General features: G+C 43.1%; 1 protein-coding gene across 1 annotated transcript in view; it reads left to right on the top strand.

Moving 5' to 3' along the window:
* BBX (BBX high mobility group box domain containing) overlaps positions 1-9,487 on the top strand; it is a 202,532-nt gene extending 193,045 nt beyond the window's left edge. The window contains exons 14-15 of the mRNA XM_030204171.1: positions 4,308-4,482; positions 5,579-9,487. Of these exons, the coding sequence (XP_030060031.1) occupies positions 4,308-4,482; positions 5,579-5,657 (254 nt within the window). The 3' untranslated portion in view covers positions 5,658-9,487. The remainder of the gene's footprint in view (positions 1-4,307; positions 4,483-5,578) is intronic.
* Positions 9,488-17,789: the final 8,302 nt, after the last annotated feature.

Raw genomic sequence — 17,789 nt, forward strand, 5'->3', positions numbered from 1 at the left:
GAATTCAGTGGCTCCAAAGGAGGTTTCATCAGCTGGGTGAGAACGACATTGAGATCCCATGACACTGTAGGAGGCTTGATAGGGGGCTTTGACAAAAGCAAACCTCTCATGAAGCGAACAACTAAAGGCTGTAAGTGCAGAAGGAATTCAAGCAGGGTCTGTGTAGGACAAGAACGATGATCTAGGGCCTTGCTGTCACACCAGACGGCAAACCTCTTCCATTTGAAAGAATAACACCTCTTCGTGGAATCTTTTCTGGAAGCAAGCAAGACTCGGGAGACACCCTCAGAAAAACCCAAGGAGGCAAAGTCTACGCTCTCAACATCCAGGCTGTGAGAGCCAGGGACTAGAGGTTGGGATGCAGAAGCACCCCCTCGTTCTGAGTGATGAGGGTTGGAAAACACTCCAATCTCCACGGTTCTTCGGAGGGCAACTCCAGAAGAAGAGGGAACCAGATCCGACGCAGCCAGAAGGGAGTGATCAGAATCATGGTTCCACAATCCTGCTTGAGTTTCAGCAAAGTCTTCCCTACCAAGGGTATGGGAGGATACGCGTACAGGAGGCCCTTTCCCCAATGAAGGAGAAAGGCATCCGACGCTAGTCTGCCATGGGCCTGAAGTCTGGAACAGAACTGAGGGACCTTGTGGTTGACCTGAGTGGCAAAAAGATTACCAAGGGAGTGCCCCACGCTTGAAAGATCTTGCGTACTACTCTCGAGTTGAGAGACCACTCGTGAGGTTGCATTATCCTGCTCAACCTGTCGGCCAGACTGTTGTTTACGCCTGCCAGATACGTGGCTTGGAGAAACATGCCGTGTGGAGAGTTCCTCTGCAAGTACCTGCTTGTGCTTGTGCTGGAAGCTGAAGGACTGAGCTCCCGGTGGGCAATTTGGAGGTTTGGAGATCAAATTGAGGGAGTATCCTAGCCGGACTATTTGGAGAACCCACCAGTCGGAGGTTACAAGAGGCCACATTTGGTGAAAAAACCTTAACCTCCCTCCTACCGGTAGATCGTCCAACACAGACACTTTTATATCGGCTATGTTCGTCTGGAGCCAGTCAAAAGCCCGTCCCTTGCTTTTGCTGGGGAGCTGCAGGGGCCTGTTGAGGCGCACGCTGTTGACGTGAACGAGCGCACTGGGGCTTAGCCTGAGCAGGCTGGCGGGCAGGTGGATTGTACCTACGCTTATTATAAGCGTAGGGAGAATTCCTCCTCCCCCCATAAAAACGTCTACCCGATGAGGTAGATGCTGAAGGCATCTGGTGGGAGAGTTTGTCGAATGCGGTGTCCCGCTGGTGGAGCTGTTCTACCACCTGTTCAACCCGCTCACCAAAAAGATTATCCCCCCGGCAAGGAGCATCTGCAATCCACTGCTGGACTCTATTCTCCAGGTCAGAGGCACGCAGCCATGAGAGTCTACGCATCACTATACCTTGAGCAGCGGTCCTGGACGCAACATCAAAAGTGTCGTAAACACCCCTGGACAGGAATTTGCGACACGCCTTCAGCTGCCTGACCACCTCCTGAAAAGGCTTGGCTCGCTCCGACGGGAGATTATCGACCAAGTCCGTCAGCTTCCTCACATTGTTCCACAAGTGGATGCTCGTGTAGAGCTGGTAGGACTGAATCTTGGACACGAGCATAGCAGTGTCCTCCCAAAAGAGTCCAGAGTCCTAGACTCCCGCCCCGGGGGCACCGAGGCATAATCTCTAGTACACTTGACTTTCTTGAGAGCCAGATCCACAACTCCAGAGTCATGAGGCAACTGGGTCTTCATCAACTCGGGGTCCCCGTGGATCCGATACTGGGACTCAGTCTTTTTGGGGATAGTGGGATTACTTAAGCGTTTCGTCCAGTTCGCCAACAGTGTCTGCTTCAGGACATTATGAAGGGTAACAGTGGACTCCTTAGGTGGCGAAGGATAGTCCAGGACCTCGAACATCTCAGTCTTGGGCTCATCCTCAGTAACCACTGGGAAGGGAATGGCCGTAGACATGTCCCGGACAAAGGACGAGAAAGACAGGCTCTCAGGGGGAGAAAGCTTTCTCTCTGGCGAAGGAGTGGGATCAGAAGGAAGACCACAAGACTCCTCATCAGAGAAATATCTGGGGTCTTCCTCTGCCTCCCACGAGGCCTCACCTTCGGTATCGGACACCAGTTCACGAACTTCGGTCCGAAGCCGAGCCCATCTCGACGCCAAGTAACTAAGTCCTCTATGGCGATGTCAAGAAGAAGACTCCCTCGCCGCCGGCGACGAAGCTCCCTCCAGCGACGTCGACGGGGAGTCAACTTGGGTGGCCGCGGATGCCGCAAGCACCGGCGGTACCGGAGCAGAAGGTCGCAGCAGTCCTTCCAGAATCCTCGGAAGTATGGCTCAGAGGCGCTCGTCTAGAGTGTCCGTCGAGCAAGGCTGTGGGGCCGGTACCGGCAACGAGGACAGAATCTGTATGGGGCGCGGAGGCGGTACCAGGCTGTCCGGAGAAGTGCGCATCGACACCTCCTGAATGGAGGGTGAGCGGTCCTCCCGGCTTCGACGCTTTTCGGGTGCCGATTCCCTCGGCGCCCCAGAGCTCTCGGTACCGTGACGGGAAGGTGACCGATGATGGTGCTTCTTCACCTTCGCTCGAAGCACGTCAGCGGTACCTCCCGGTACCGACGAGGAGGACGTGGAATCCACACGCCTCCTCGGGGCTGGGTCCGAAGAAGGGCGGTCCTGGGGGGTCTGTACTGCAGGAGCCCTTGAGGCAGGTGGAAACCCACTCAATGGCTCACTGCTATCAGCGTGGGATCTCTGGACAGCCATCACGTGCGCTCCGGACGTCGATGCACCCTCCAATGCCGACATCAGTACCGGCGATGACCTCGGTACCGCTGGCTCCATTGACGTCGAAGGACCGGGCTCCGAACAACAGGTTCCACTGAGCCGATCTCGCCGCCTGGGTCCTCTTTTTTAGCTGAAGACACAGCGTGCAGACGTTGGAACAATGACTAGCCCCCAAACACTGAAGACACGAGATGTGCCTATCAGTGAGTGAGATTGTCCGGCTGCACCGCATGCACTTCTTGAAGCCGCTGGCAGGCTTCGAGGACATAGGGTGGAAAAATCGCCCCAGCGAGGTCAAAATTCGCGATGGTGCCGAAAACAAGGCACCAAAAAAGGAAAAAAAACCCGCACGGGCGGCCAAAATGGCCGCTCACGACAAAGAAAGGAAACTTACGGGGAAAAACTAAAGAAATAGAGGAAACCTTTTTTTTTTTTTTTTAACAGTAGAACACGAGCAAACTCGTAAACACGCCGAAACTCGGCGAAAAAGGCAAACAACGGCAAAAACGCAGCGGGGGCCTCTCTGGGACACAGAGCCGCCGTGAAACAGCCGTCCTGAGCCGTGGAAAAGAAGAGACTGAGGAGCACGCTCGTGCTACGGGCGGGAAGATGGTCGCGCATGCGTGGTTCGCGCATGTCCACGCGGGGGCTAGCAAACTTTGTTGCTAGGAAGATCTTCCGATCTGGGGCTGCTGTCTGACGCCACCGAATTGTGAGAACAAGCAGCCTGCTTGTCCTCAAAGAAAGCTCAGTATCTAATCTGAGTGGACAAACTCATGTACTTGGATTTATCCCTGTAGTTTGCGTTGGCCAGCTTTTCTGCACAAATTTAGCTGGACAGTCCCTAATATGGTACTATCTGGCTAAATCTGTCAGGTTGCCATACCTTTAGCCCTGCCCTTTTCCTGTCCAGATAACTGTACAGATGTTTTTTTATGGACAGAGTATACAAGGGTTAGGGGTGTGTTTTAAAAGCCTAAAATGTATGTAGTATTTACATCTATCAAAACCATAGAAACATTTAATAAACATTTAGATCACCTCCAACACTACTAATTCAATATAATGTCTTAACTGCCTTAAAAAGAAAACATCATCACCTGCCCATACTCCTGTTTCCACAAAGCCTTCACTGTCTCATGGTAACCCAAATAATCTTTATCTTGGCCCAAGCTTTAGGAAGCCTAATCCATAGTCAGTGTTGCAACCCAAAAAATCTTTGTTCCTTTCTCCACTGATGGTAGCAAAAGTAATTTCCCTCGAACAAATCAAAGGTCTCGCACTGGAACATACCGTTCAATATGCTATGCTTAAGTAGTGGGGGATCCATCCTATTCCAAGCTTTCTACAATAGCATAAGCACCTTAAAAATGATGGCATTGTTCAGCTAGAAGCTAGTGAGTATCGGTGCCAGAGTATTTATATGCATTTCCTGAAAGAGAACATATTCCATACATGTGTGGGTTCTCTTTTTCCTATACAGAAGACAAGCCACGAAGAATGTCATGTGATGGGGTGGTTTCCTGCACAAAGACAGAAAGCTGCAAAAGTGGGTTGGTGGGGCAGGCTCACAGCGTGGCGGGGGACATGCCAGCTGTATCTGCATTCTTCAGCCTCACTGCCCTGGCAGAGGTGGCTGCCATGGAAAATGCACACAGGTCAGTATCTGCCCTCCCCACTTTCCATGCTTCATATGTCAGAAGGGTGTGCAGATTCTCCTCCAATTGGGAGTTAATTTGAGCTGGCAAAGTGTAAACATATCCTTCTCCATACCCCTATCCCCTTCAAAACCAGACCTTTTCTTTGTAAGCGTGAGAATATGCTATATAGATTATTTGGCAAATGTTTCATTCTCTGTACATGGCTGAGGATCTTTGCAGCATCATTCCTAAACAGTGCTTTTAGGTATGGATTCTCAAATTGAACTCGCTGCTCTGGGTTTCAGAGTTTCTCTGCACCTGGTGCCACACAGCAAATCAAGAGGCACAAAGGAACAATATTGATGATGATTTTATGCTCTGTTGTCACAGTTAACTACTTCTAGTGCCGTCTTGATTGTTTTTTTTTTTTTAATATATATATAGGTTACGGCTAATTTCAAAGGTTTATGTGCCCCCTTTTTAACTTGTGAGATAGACCAGGTTGATTGCATGTGTGAAAAAGCTTAGGTTTTTATGAGCATTGAGAGATCTTTATCTTGTAAATCTGACTTTTCCTTGCACTTTTTGAATTGACAGGCAGGGGGCAACCTAACTTTTTGCTTAAGGTAGTTTATGTGTAAATGCACTGCAACAGGGCAGCCGAAGGGGGGGGGGGGCAAAATTCCCCGGGTCCTGGTCTACAAGGGGGGCCCAGCGCCAGGGTCTCTCTCGCTCTCTCTCGCTCTCTCTCCTGCTCCTGCTGGGACCTGAGTGATCGCATCCCGACAGGAACAGGAGAGAGAAAACTCAGGTGCCGTGGCCTGGCCTCCCTTGGAGGCTGGGGAGGACCCGGAAGAGCACCTCCAGCATTGCACTTCTACCCAGCTGAGCGGCTGCTTTTCCTCTCAGGCGTGCGCATGCGTGGTTTTCAGAGGTATGCGTTCACAGGTGCAGGCAGGGTCCAAATGTCCATAGGTATAAACCAGAGAGGGTACATAGTATTATATAAAAACATGGAACTAAAATGTACGCATTTGTAAACAAAAAAAGACATTAAAATACCATCCAAAGTCATCATTTTTCTGATACATGTTGTCCTCTCTTTGATTTGCAGAAGTCCGAGGGCAGCACGAGATGGACAGCAGAATGAAATGCCACAGCCTCCAGTGCTCATATCCTGCGCTGACCAGTGAAGCCCTCTGTGCTTGTAAAAAAAAAAAAAAAAAAAAAACAATTTTGTGCTTTTTACCTAATATCTTAGCCTTGTCTTGACCAAGGAGGAGCTCTAGCTGGTTCTGAGGATGGAAACTATAAACTGCAAATGAGTGTTTGCTGCCCTGAGTGGGCCAAAATTTCACTTGAAGCCAGAAAATTAGCAGTTCGGGCCAGGTCCACCCATCAGAACAGATTTGCAAGGGTGGGCACCCTCTCTCCAGTTATGAACAGTTATGGAATGAGGATCTGAGAGGCCTGCTTTCTGTCGAAGGCTTTTTATCAATAAATCAGGAGGTTATTTGGACAAGGCCACCTATGGCTCACATAAGTATCTCTTTTACCAACCAGAGAGTGTAATACTAGTTTCGTATAATATCTAGTTATTAAAAAAAATCAAAAACAAAAAAAAATACAAATTAAATAACACTTGACGCGCTGCACTAGTTATTAGAAATTTTCAGTTGTTTTTGTACATGGAGATTTAAGTTCTGAGATGGTTTATATAATAGTTTATGCCTACATTTATATTGTAATGGCAGCCGAAATGGCGCTGCCGGTGGGCCATTGTTTCTGGACTAGATGCTCAGGCTCCGTGTGGTCGATATATTCACAGACTTCCTGTGTCCAGCGTTGTGGTGATGAGGCTCTGCTGGCAGATGACCTAAGAATTCTCCCAGGCCATTTTGGGGTTCAGTATTAGAGAAGGGGATGAGGGCATTCTGGGAGTGGAGGAGGAGGGTGACGTATACTGTAGCTGCCACAGCAAGAAGAACTATCCCTGTCGCTGTAAAATGTGAAAGAATATTTTTATTAGTGGTATCTTTAAATGAGAGATGATGTCCACATATAAAACAGGGAAGGTAGCTGAAATATAAAAAGCCTGTAGTGTTGATGCCTTGTTTTAAAGCATCTGAACAGAAGAAGTTCATACACCTGTTATTGACGAATAAGTGTGTAAAGAGGCCCAGCTGTTGTGCTTTGAACTAGCTATATGATTAGCTCATGAACTGACAGAAAGTTATGTAAGGAAGCAGTGACACACAAAGATTTGATCATTTGTGTATCTAGAACTGGATTGTGGTGTCTGCTGGTTGCTGTCTGTTGCATAGGTGTAAACCACATCTGGCCAATTTCTTAGTTTTCTGTTTTAATAAGATCAAATATAGCACCAGATGCTGGTGCATTGGTCTGAGTTTTTTTAGCATGCAGCCAGACCCCCTGCTCTCACTTTGTTTCCTGCATTCTGAGGTGCAAGATCAGTAACTGGGCAGAGTTGAGGGCTGAGGATACCTCAGATGCACTGAGTAAAAAGCAAGAGAGAGTCTGGCAAGCTCCCAGACCCTGTAAGAACTTACTAGGAAAAGAAAACAAAATGCTTGCATCTTATGAATAATTTTAATTTATTTTTAATTTTTTGCAATCCTTTATACAATTCTAAAGGACAGAATTGCAGGTAACTTGAGAGGAAGGAAGGCATTTTTGATGGCTGTTTTGGTACCCTCCTTAGGAGGCGCAGCTTCCATTCACTTTGTGCTTCCTCTAGAAATGCAGAAGCCATATTTTTCTGAGCCCCCGTCATTAGTAAAGAATGAGTAATGAAGAAGATAGCGAATAGTGTAAGGCCACTGGAGCACATTCTGCATTAATTCCTGTCTAGGTTTACACGAAACAGGGAAACAAAACCTTTCTGAGCAACTAGTTGTAGAGCTTGAAACGTCCTTCCCTTTTTACAGTACTCTTGTGTTTAAAATAAAATTTAAGCTACGCTTTTTAAAAAAAAACTATTTATTTTTAAAATTTTGTTAAGTGCTGGGTGATGGTGGAATTCTGGTCTGTCTGCCAGCAGAAGTTAAAAAAAAACCCTAATAAGCTGAAATCCCAAAAAAATCCCCCATGTTGTTGGTGACGCACCTTAAAACAGTGGTACTGACACGCTCCTCTGATAGAAACCTTTATTAGCATAGCTCTATTTTTGCCAGAACTCCCGTTGCCCCATCTTTCTCTAATGAAATTTCAATATTCTTGCTTAAGATATTTCTGTATAACTATGATACCTTTTTAAGAGACAGAGAAAAATCAATTTACTTTTTTGCTATGTGAATTATTAACTAACTTGATCTGCTTGTTTCCTGTACCTCAGTGGCTTTGTTTGTTGTGCTGGTACTGGTTGGTGGTAGAGGATCATTATGGGATATGACTGTTTACTGATGTGTGTAGGCTTGCTTAAGTTTTAAGCGCTTAGGGTCAGAAAGGGACTCTATGCTGGATCCTGCAAACTTAAAGTCCCTCCAAGCCTGGGGTCTGTGAGCAATGTCTCAATTTTATCAGTTTGGAATTGTTAAAGTGCACTGAATCTGCTCGGGGTAGAGGGGATTTTCAGGTAACAAAAACTTTGCACAAAACAAAACTTCAGGCCAATGTTTGCTGTTTTTATGTGAGTAATTTATTTGCCAATTCAACCACCCCCACCCCCAATTTCTATACTCCTATTGCTTTAGTAAAGCAGCTGGTGCTAAAAAATAAATAAATGAAGGCATGTCCCCATGGATACCTCTTGAGGAGGAAGATTATTGCACCTTATGTATTTCAAGAAAACCAAAATCATGATTCTCGTTTGCCACTGCTTAATTTGTTTTCTTTCAGTTTCCTAACTGTGCTGTGTTAACTAAACTTTGCTATGCCCATTCTTATCAAAAACAAGACATATTTATATAGCTGACTTGATTTTCTGTATTTTAAGGTGGAAACACATTACTGTACGAGGATGGTCCTAGTCAATTCTTTTTGTACAGGAGCAGGGCTATTTCAAAACACTTGAGTAGTAATGTTCACTGGCTTTTGTTAAAGCTATTTGCATAATTGGTTTTGACGGGTGCCATGTCCACTTCTGGGTTCTCAGCCAGTCAGAATCGAGGATCCAGGCAGCTTTTAGTAGGCTTGTGGCTACTTCACCCACTGACCTGCAAGTGGATTTTCAAAGGAAAACTGTCTGCAGAAGTTTCCTTTGAAAATTCAGGTGACATGAACAGTGCAGGTTCCACCTGTGTGCTTTCCCATCTGCATGGGCACAAGTGCAGAGTATGCACCAGACAATGTGAGCAGTGATTTGAAAATACAAATCACTGTATGTACTTCAATACTTCCAACTTACCTCCATCCGCCTTTTATGCAAATCTACAGTAATTTTGCCTGGAAGAGGAGCAGCCATTTTCAAAACCAGCTTTTATGGGGAGTAAACATGTATTGACACGTTCATTTTTGAATATTGCCCCCAGAATAAGTGAATTATGTCAAGGGGGAGAGGGAAATGCTAAGTCAGTGTTCTGGTTTGATTTTTTTTTTTTTTTTTTTTTATTTAGCAAGACTTGGTAATTTAAATTTTATGTCAATGTATTTATAGAATTTAAGAATGCAATTACAGAAAAAAGTTTTTCTCAGAAAACAATTGCCATTAGCTTGGCCAATAATAGATTAAATTGTGTGGATAGCCTTAGTATATCAGCTTCCAGATATGGAGAGAAAAGAAATCTTAGAAAATTTTTAAGAGAAAATAAAATAGAAAAAATACAGAAAAGGTCAGGTTTTGGACTAGGCTCAACTAAAAACCAGTTGCTACTCCCGAGGCTAAGATTGTCTCACCAGTAGGTCTTATTTTACAAAATAAAGCCTTCAAAAGTTCCAGGTTTAAAAATACACACTGGATCACTTGGGGCACTCGAAGTGGGGTTCAGAGGAAAAAAATTCAACATGGGAATTGGGGTGCCCCTTTTATAGAGCAGCAGTAAGCCCAACGGCAGTAGTCCCGTCCCAAGCGTGCGCCATTTCCGGAGGAAAAAGAAACCCCCCAGAAATAGCTTGTGAGGCGGTTACTGCCGGGTTAGCACGGGAGCCCTTATCGCCACCTGAGTGGGTGGCAGTAAGGGCTCCCCGTAGCATGGCCATGCGATAAGAGTTCTCTTACCACATGGCCATGTGTGCATGAGGTCTTTTTCCCACAGCTTGGTAAAAGGACCCCTAAATGCTCCTGCACATAGCATAAAACCTCTTCATTTAATCCAATTTGCACTGCAGGCATGGGGTGGGGGTTGAACCCAAGTATCTTCAGACTTAGAAATAAAATATGTCTGAGGGGGGAAATCATTTGTGTTCAGTTCATGTTTGATTCTAGTGCAGAAGAAACAATCAGCATGAATTTTGCTTCCATCTCCTCTTAGGATGGCTAGGGAATGTGGATAACAGCAAAGCTGACCATCCCGTTCTGTCTCCTTATGGGCAGTGAGATCTGCTTTATGGGGGGAGGCCATGCATGCTTCTTGCAAATTGGGCTTAAAAATTAGCAGCTGCTGACTGTCATTTTAGGAAGTTCAACAAAATATGGTTTGTTCTTGGATATGTGTTCCAATTTTTCTGTTTTCTTTGTAGAATATTAATCCCTGCAGTAGGCATAGGTTTTGCTCCAGAAGGTTCTCTCCCCTCCAGAATCCCCATAGTTCATTCTTTGGTGGTAGACTCCAGAATCTCAAATTTAGAATGCAAAACTTTCTGTATTTCTCATAACCTAAAATAAGGTATGCTAAATGGGTGATCATCTTCCAAATTTCATTGAAAGGGGGGGGGGGGGGGTGACATGACCATTTCTACTCCTCTTTGTGGTCAAGAAACGAAACTAACAGCATCCCACTTAATCTTTTATAGCAGCAAAATTAGACTCCCAGCTGCAGTTTGGTCCTCTTTAATGGTGCTCGGTTCCCTGGGCAATCCCATCTTCCTCCCTCTGCACCGGTAGGCAACCACAGTCCTTGAGGGCCACAACACAAGTTTTCAAGATTTCCACCATGAACAGGCATGAGATCTATTTGTGTAAGCTGGAAGCAGTACATGCAAATCAATCTCATGCGTATTTATGGTGGAAATCTTGCACACCCGATTGGATTGTGGCCCACAAGGACTGTGGTTGCCCACTCCTGCACTACATTATAGACCCAGAGGAGAATCCTGCAGCTTCTGACAATTCAGGGCTTGAAGGACCTCATCTGTCTGAAGTGTTTGCCTGCCATTGAAGCATTGGTATCTGTGGGGTGCATAAAATACATTTGAGTCTGCCAATGATAATCAGCTACATGATTGGAGAGCTTAGTCTCCAGGCTAAAAGCTCTGTCATGTGCTGGATGATGATGATCTCTTCAGTACTTGTTAACATCATTGTATGTGAACATTTTAAGGAGTAAAAGAAAAGGATGCAACACTGAGGCATGATGGTATTTATAATGTGAGCTGCCTTATAATTATTTTTTTTAAATGAGTCAAAGTACATTGCAGTGCTATAGTTGACTAATATTTCTCATATTTAAGTTAATATTAAAGGGGTAAGTCAAACTGTCCTTAGTATCTTGTAGTTTTTTGATAGGTGTCGAGAGAAACTCAGTATAACAGGTAGAGATACATTAGAAGGGAGTATGACAGGCATACCTATCTCTGGGAGAGTTGCCCATTTGCACCTGAATATTTTTCTCTCACTTTGTAATGCACTAATACTGAGCCCAAATGTAGGCTTCTACATCCAGTCTTATTCCCATAGGATTCCAACTGCGTGAGGTATTTAGCATTGCTCTAAATAGTGGTGATCCCCACTGTGATGTAAAAATGACAGAAAGTCATGGCACTTCATACAGTAATAGGACAAAAGGACAGCAATCCACTTAGGGGTATGTTTCCTAAGGTGCGTTAGCGTTTCTAATGCACCTTTAAATTTAAGGCGCGTTAAACACTATAACACACCTATACATTTCTATGGGGCGCGATAGCGTTTAACACGCATAAATCATTTACATGCATTAAAAATGCTAACAAACCCATAGCGCACATTAGTAAACATAGACGTTAGATGTGTAGGGTACAGTGTGGTGTTTAGTATTCTGTAGAGGTGAACTTGCAAACAGCAGTATCTGATCAGTTACTGAAATCCACTTAGAATCCAGGTGTTCTCTCTTGGTGTTGAATAAGATGCCAATCCAAATATCAGAGTTGCGAAATACCTGATTCTGTTATCCTATCTAACATGTTCTTGTAATGCATTGAACCCAACTAGCATTAAATAGCTATGTATGGATGGCATTTGGACTGGAATTTGATGCTGCTACAGAAGGCAACTTTATTTTCCTATCTTGGATTTTTTAACCTGCTAAGTACACAAAACATCCTCATCTAATGGGTATTTGATGCACAAAATATTTTGGGGTTTTCCTTTCAGCTGTGTGAGACCAAAACACTTCAACCCATTTGTTAAAACCAAAAAAAAAAATGGAGATGCAATCATAATTCTGCATTTTGAGAAGTTTTGATCTTGGTTGTAATTCCTGACGTGATATTGTATACACTTGTATTTGGCAAATAATACCAAACATATTCCTTCAGTATCAAATCCAGAAGTTTTGCAGAAAGATATTTTGGCATGATGACTAGATACGATTCAGGTTTAATTTTCAGTTCCCAAATTGCTCCTCCTGATGTTGGCTTTGAAGATGATCAGTGTAGAATTTCAGGACAGAAGTTTAAGAGAAGTGAGCTGCAGTCTATAGAATCCAGTGTTGTTATAGGTGCTTTATTTTACTCTTTGACAGTATGTTGAATGTAGTAAGTATACCAACGTAATATAGGCTAGTGCTTCTTAACCCTCTCCTGGATATGCATGAGAGAAATTTGCATATATTGGAAACATTGTCCCCCAGATTCTATATAAGGTGCCCAAAATTACACGGCAAAGATGCAAATGTAAATTAATTGTATAGCAAGACAGTATCAATAATTGAGTGCTAACAACCAATATTTGATGTCATTTGGCAATTGTTAAGTTTGCATGTGCATCTGGCTGTGTGCTATTCTATAACACATGGCACCTAACTCTACTAGTGTGTAACTCAAAGGAGGCATGGCCATGGGCGTCAGGGGCATTCTGATTAGTTGCATGTAGAATTACAGAATATGGCCCAGCGTACCTAACGTAGGCACCAGCATTTACACCAGGTTTAAATAGGTGTAAGTCTGGCGCCTAAAGTTAGACATGGGAATCGGCACTAAGCATGATTCTATAAGGAGTACGCGCCCTTTATAGAATTGCGTTAACACGGATTTTTCTGACACCAAATTTTAACCAGCATTTACTGAATCCAGCCCTGTATGTATATATTTTTCATACATATTCATTGGGGTAATCCTGAAAGCAACTTTCTAGGGTGGGCCTCCAGGAGATATAGGCTATATTGAAATGTCCTTTCAATACTGAAAAGGGTTCGAAACAGCTATATCAATAAATCAGTGAACAGGTCAATAACGGCCTGCATTTAGGGGAAATGAAACTTGAAAATTACGGAGGTAAAGAGAGGTTACAAATGTTTGCTTTTTGGGGGCACTTCTATAACTCTGTGCCAAGATGTAGGCGCCACAATAGGGCACGCTTAGCACTAATTCTGCAATGGTTTCAGGGTGCGCCTAAGTTGTCATAGAACATTCACGCAAAGCCATGTTGATGCGCCAAAATTTAGGTGTCCCTTGGTACAGGATAATGTACATTGATGAGCCTAAGTGCATCATGTAACACACGCTTGGTGATGGGCCATGTGTACACCCCCTCGCAGTTACGCACTAATCAACTTTGCTGTTTAGAATTAGGGGGATTGTGTTCACTTACATAGCTGTCTTGTGATTTTTAAAGCAGCAGTGATTTTTATTTTATTTTTTTTAGCCATTATCTAGACATGAACTTAACTAAAAACAGTAAGTTCATCTGAAAGCACCAGAAAACAAAGTTATAAATATCACAAGAAGACTTGTCTGGTGCAGTAGATGAAATCAACATAGTACAAAACTGTTGTTGTTCCTCGGCCTCCCCTCCCCCAGAAGTTGATCAAACGAGCATCTTCAGAGGTCCCTGTCACTTTCCATATTTTTCTACCTGCCATGTTTTGCCAGCTAGCTGCCTCAAGGGAGTGCTAGTAAGTGCACAGTGTAACAATGCAATGAAATTCTATCACAGACTTACTAGGATTTCTTCACACTGGTTGGCAGTAGATAAATATATTAGATTTTTTGTGCTATTTGAAGACTTGAACTTTGTCTTCTGGTGCTTTCAGATTAACTGATTGGTTTTTAAAGTTGTCTGCAGTACTTAATATTGGCATTAAATCACTGCTGCTTTAAATCTTTATATACTGTAAGGAATTGGATTTTTAAGTAGCTATGACTTGTAAAGTAAGCACACTCTTGCTTCATGCATAAGGTAATCTATGAAACCCTCTTGTGGCCTGTTCTCTTGGTTTTCTTGACTTGAAAATATAGTGAATATGGCTTCCAGTGGCTTTCAAGACCAATAGGCATTTACAGCCATTAACAAAGCATTTCAATGTATCTTTCTAAACTTGATCTGTAGTTGCATTACTAACTAAAGGGCTTATTTCTAAAACCCTCTGTTGTAGCCTCTGTTCTGCAAGGATTACACTTGCAGCTCTGACACTTCAAAATGTCAGCAGATTACTAAAGAGGGTGATAAGACTTGTCTCTAGATGGGCAAACAACTATTTGTAAATTACAACAATCTGCTTCAAATTTGGGGTGAATGTCAACCATAATCTGTTGATTTAAGCTTACAGGAAATAAGCCAAGGTTGAGGTCATTTTCAAAAAGCCATTTATGGTGAAATGTTCTCCAGATCAATGCATTTTCATAGTTCTTCCTTATTTAACCTTCAAGCCCCATAATTTTTCCATCCCTCCAGATTTCACAGCTTTGGAGGCTCATATTCTAAGTTGTATGTGTGTACCTTACCCCAGATCTTCATTAGTTGTAAGAACAGAAGATGTGTACCATACTGTAACAAATCAAAGTTCAATCAAGCCAATCCTACAGCCCCATTTATAGGAATTCAGACATACAGGTCTCAAGTTTCACCTGTATTTTTGAACAAAATCTGCTGACATAGATACTGTTCTAAAATACAGGAGAAAAGAGCATATATGCATTAGGTTCATGTGACGACATCCATTTTAGTAAAATGTGTATAATTATGGATTTAAAGCCAGCACATAACTGGTTATGTTTTACAATGGCAACATAACCGGTTATTTTTGCAACCTTAGAAACATAACTGGATATTATCCTGATGCTGTCACAGTGACTAGTTTCCCTTGCCAGTTTTGCAATTTGGGGGGGGGGGGGGGGGGGGGCTAGGGACAAACCACTGGGGGATTAAGGGGATAACCCCACCCCCAACCCTTCCAGTATAATGCTGCTCGGTAGCAGCTGTTGACCAAATCCTAAATGTGTTTAGTAGCAGGTGTCACTCCAGATGTCAGTCTTTTAGTACATAAATGTTTAGTTTCCTTCTGAAATGGGAAGTAAAGTTTATGAACTTGTCATGCCCTTGTCCTATCCAGACTACGCCCTCTCTATTTGCCTCCACTTGAGTTTGATATGTGCATATCTTGGCTTTGTAAAATAGGGACATAAAAGTTTATCTTGCATAAATATCTAAGAGCCGGTTTATGTACGTATCAGTCCAGCTTATTGAGGTGCTGCACTATCTCAGGAATAAGCAATGATTTTTCTGTATCCTAGCTAATAATAGCTTATGGATTTTTTTACTTCAGGAACTTATCCAAATCTTTCTTAATTCCAGCAATGCTAGCAAATTCCACAACTTCATTGTGTACTGAGTGAAAAGAAAAATACTTCCTAGTATGTATGAAATTGTCTGCCTGCTAGTTAGTGGGAGTGTCCTCTAACTTTTAATACTACAATGCCTTGAAAAGTCTTTACACCTGTGTACATTTTTTCACATTATGTTGTCTAAAAACTATAGTTTAAAATGCATTAAAAATGGGAGTTTCATTGATCCACACAACAGACCATATGCTTCCAATGTGAGAGAACAAATTTTAAATATTTAAGAAGTAAGTAAGAAACCAGAAAGTCTTGATAACATGAGTATTCACACCTGTTAGACTGAATACTTGATGGAAGTAAAGCTGCTTCCCCCCCCCCCCCCCCCCCCCCCCCAGTGATAAGCCATGAGGCATTTAGGATAAGTGTCTACCAGCTTTGTCCAGTGGAACAGTGTATGTAGCTTTTGCCCATGTTTAACAGAATAGCTGGGGTCTTCTGTGGACTGCAGTCTTCATCTTGACAGATTTTCTATTGAATTCAGGTCTGCTTTGAACCACTCAAGGACATGAGCTTCTTGCCGTTCAGCTCATATTGAGGCATTTGCTTTGTGTTTAGGATCATCCCATTCTCAGGTCTGTAGCAGACTGGAACAGGTGTTCCACTATTTGCCTGTACTTTACACCATCCAGTTTTCCCTCAGTCTTCACAAGCTGCCTTATCCTTGCTAGTGCAAAGCATCCCCACATCATAATGCCACCATCATGCTTTTTACATCAGGATGGTGTTAACAGGATACTGTGCTGTGTTCTACACCACACCTGTTTTAGCACAGAGACCACAAAGTTATACACTGGTCTTATTTGACCACAAAATTTTCCATGTGTGCAGTGTCCCCTTGCAAATGCAGCATATCATATGGCTTTTCTGCAGCAGCAGCAGCTACAGCTTTCTTCCAGCCATCCTTCGATACAGGCCTTGTTTGTAATCGTAAATTGTTGAAGTCAACGTTTCCCCCAGGGGCAGTCAGAGACCTTTGTGGTACTCTTAAATTCTTGGGTTGAACAGTGACTCCTCAGCAGTTTCCTTACCCTACTGTGGCTATTGACTTTGAGATGACCTGACTTCAGACTCAGTGTCATGGTGGTACTAACCTGTTCCCACTTTACATTGATGGAGCTGTCAGTCCCCTAAGGGCTATTCAAGCACTTTGAAATTTTCTTTATAACTTGCCCAGTGTGTGCCTTTGGTATGTTTAGACTCTTGCTTCAGATTCATTTCATACAGCAGAAACAGTTTGATTCTCTTCATCCAGGAGTGCTTGAACCAACTCAAGTACTGTGATTGGGCACACGTGAGCTTTATTTAACTTATTTAGGGGCCTTTGTAGGGCAATTGTTAGGAGATGGAACTAGTGTGGGTTTGCTTTACGACTTATGCAGTCAAGACATTTTGGTTTCTTTGTTATTTCTATAATTCAGGTTGAGAGTGTGTTATGTAGATAGATGGGGGGAAATGCATTTTGAAATGTATTTTATATATAGCAGAATGTGGAAGAATGAGTGTGGATGTTTACAAGGTGCTGTATTAAAAGCGTAAACTGATTCCTGATTTAGCTCTCCCCCCCCCCCCCCCCCCCCATCCCTTTGTGATTTAATATCCCTTCTCAGTTGTCTTTTTACCAGACTAACTTGTGCCTTTTCTTCATAAGGGAACCACGTCATTCCCTTTACAGAGAAGGGTAACAAAAATGATATATTTTTCTAGTGCTGCTATATCTTTTTGAGATGGGGCATCAAAAACAGTATATTAGTGAAGATGACACTGCACAATAGAAAGTACAGGGACATTACGATAATCTTTATTTTTTTAATGCTCATTCCCTTCTGAATACTTTCTGATATTTTTTTGATCACTACCACACACTGAATGGAGGATTTGAGTGTATAGTCCACAGAGATGTCAAGATCCTTTTTTGTATGGTTGACTCCTAATAGGATTTATTTTCCATATGTGTGTCACCATGCGTTTGTCCACATTAAATTTAATCTCCATTTAGATACCCAGTTCCCTAGTCTGGTAGGGTTCTTCTGTAGTTTCTCACAAACTGTTCATGGTTTGACAACTTTGAATAATTTTATTTGCTAATTTGATCGTCATCGCTTCCTTTTCCTGATCGTATATGATTAAATGTTAAGCACTGGTTACAGTACAGATCATTGATGCTTTCTTCGGTTGCTCTCTGTCCATTAGGACACTGACCATTTAGCCCTGCTCTGTATCCTATCTTTACCAGCACCTCCTATCACACAATTTTTTTTTTAATTTCCCAAGAAGCCCTTCATAAGGGACTTTAATCAAAAGCTACCTGAACATCCAGTTATATCAACTAGCTAAGTGTGCACACAGCGGATTGTGTCCCTGTACATTACTGTGTACACTTTGTAGCGCTGTAT

The sequence above is a fragment of the Microcaecilia unicolor genome, chromosome 5, assembly GCF_901765095.1.
Source record: "Microcaecilia unicolor chromosome 5, aMicUni1.1, whole genome shotgun sequence".
In the NCBI taxonomy this organism is placed as follows: Eukaryota; Metazoa; Chordata; class Amphibia; order Gymnophiona; family Siphonopidae; genus Microcaecilia; species Microcaecilia unicolor.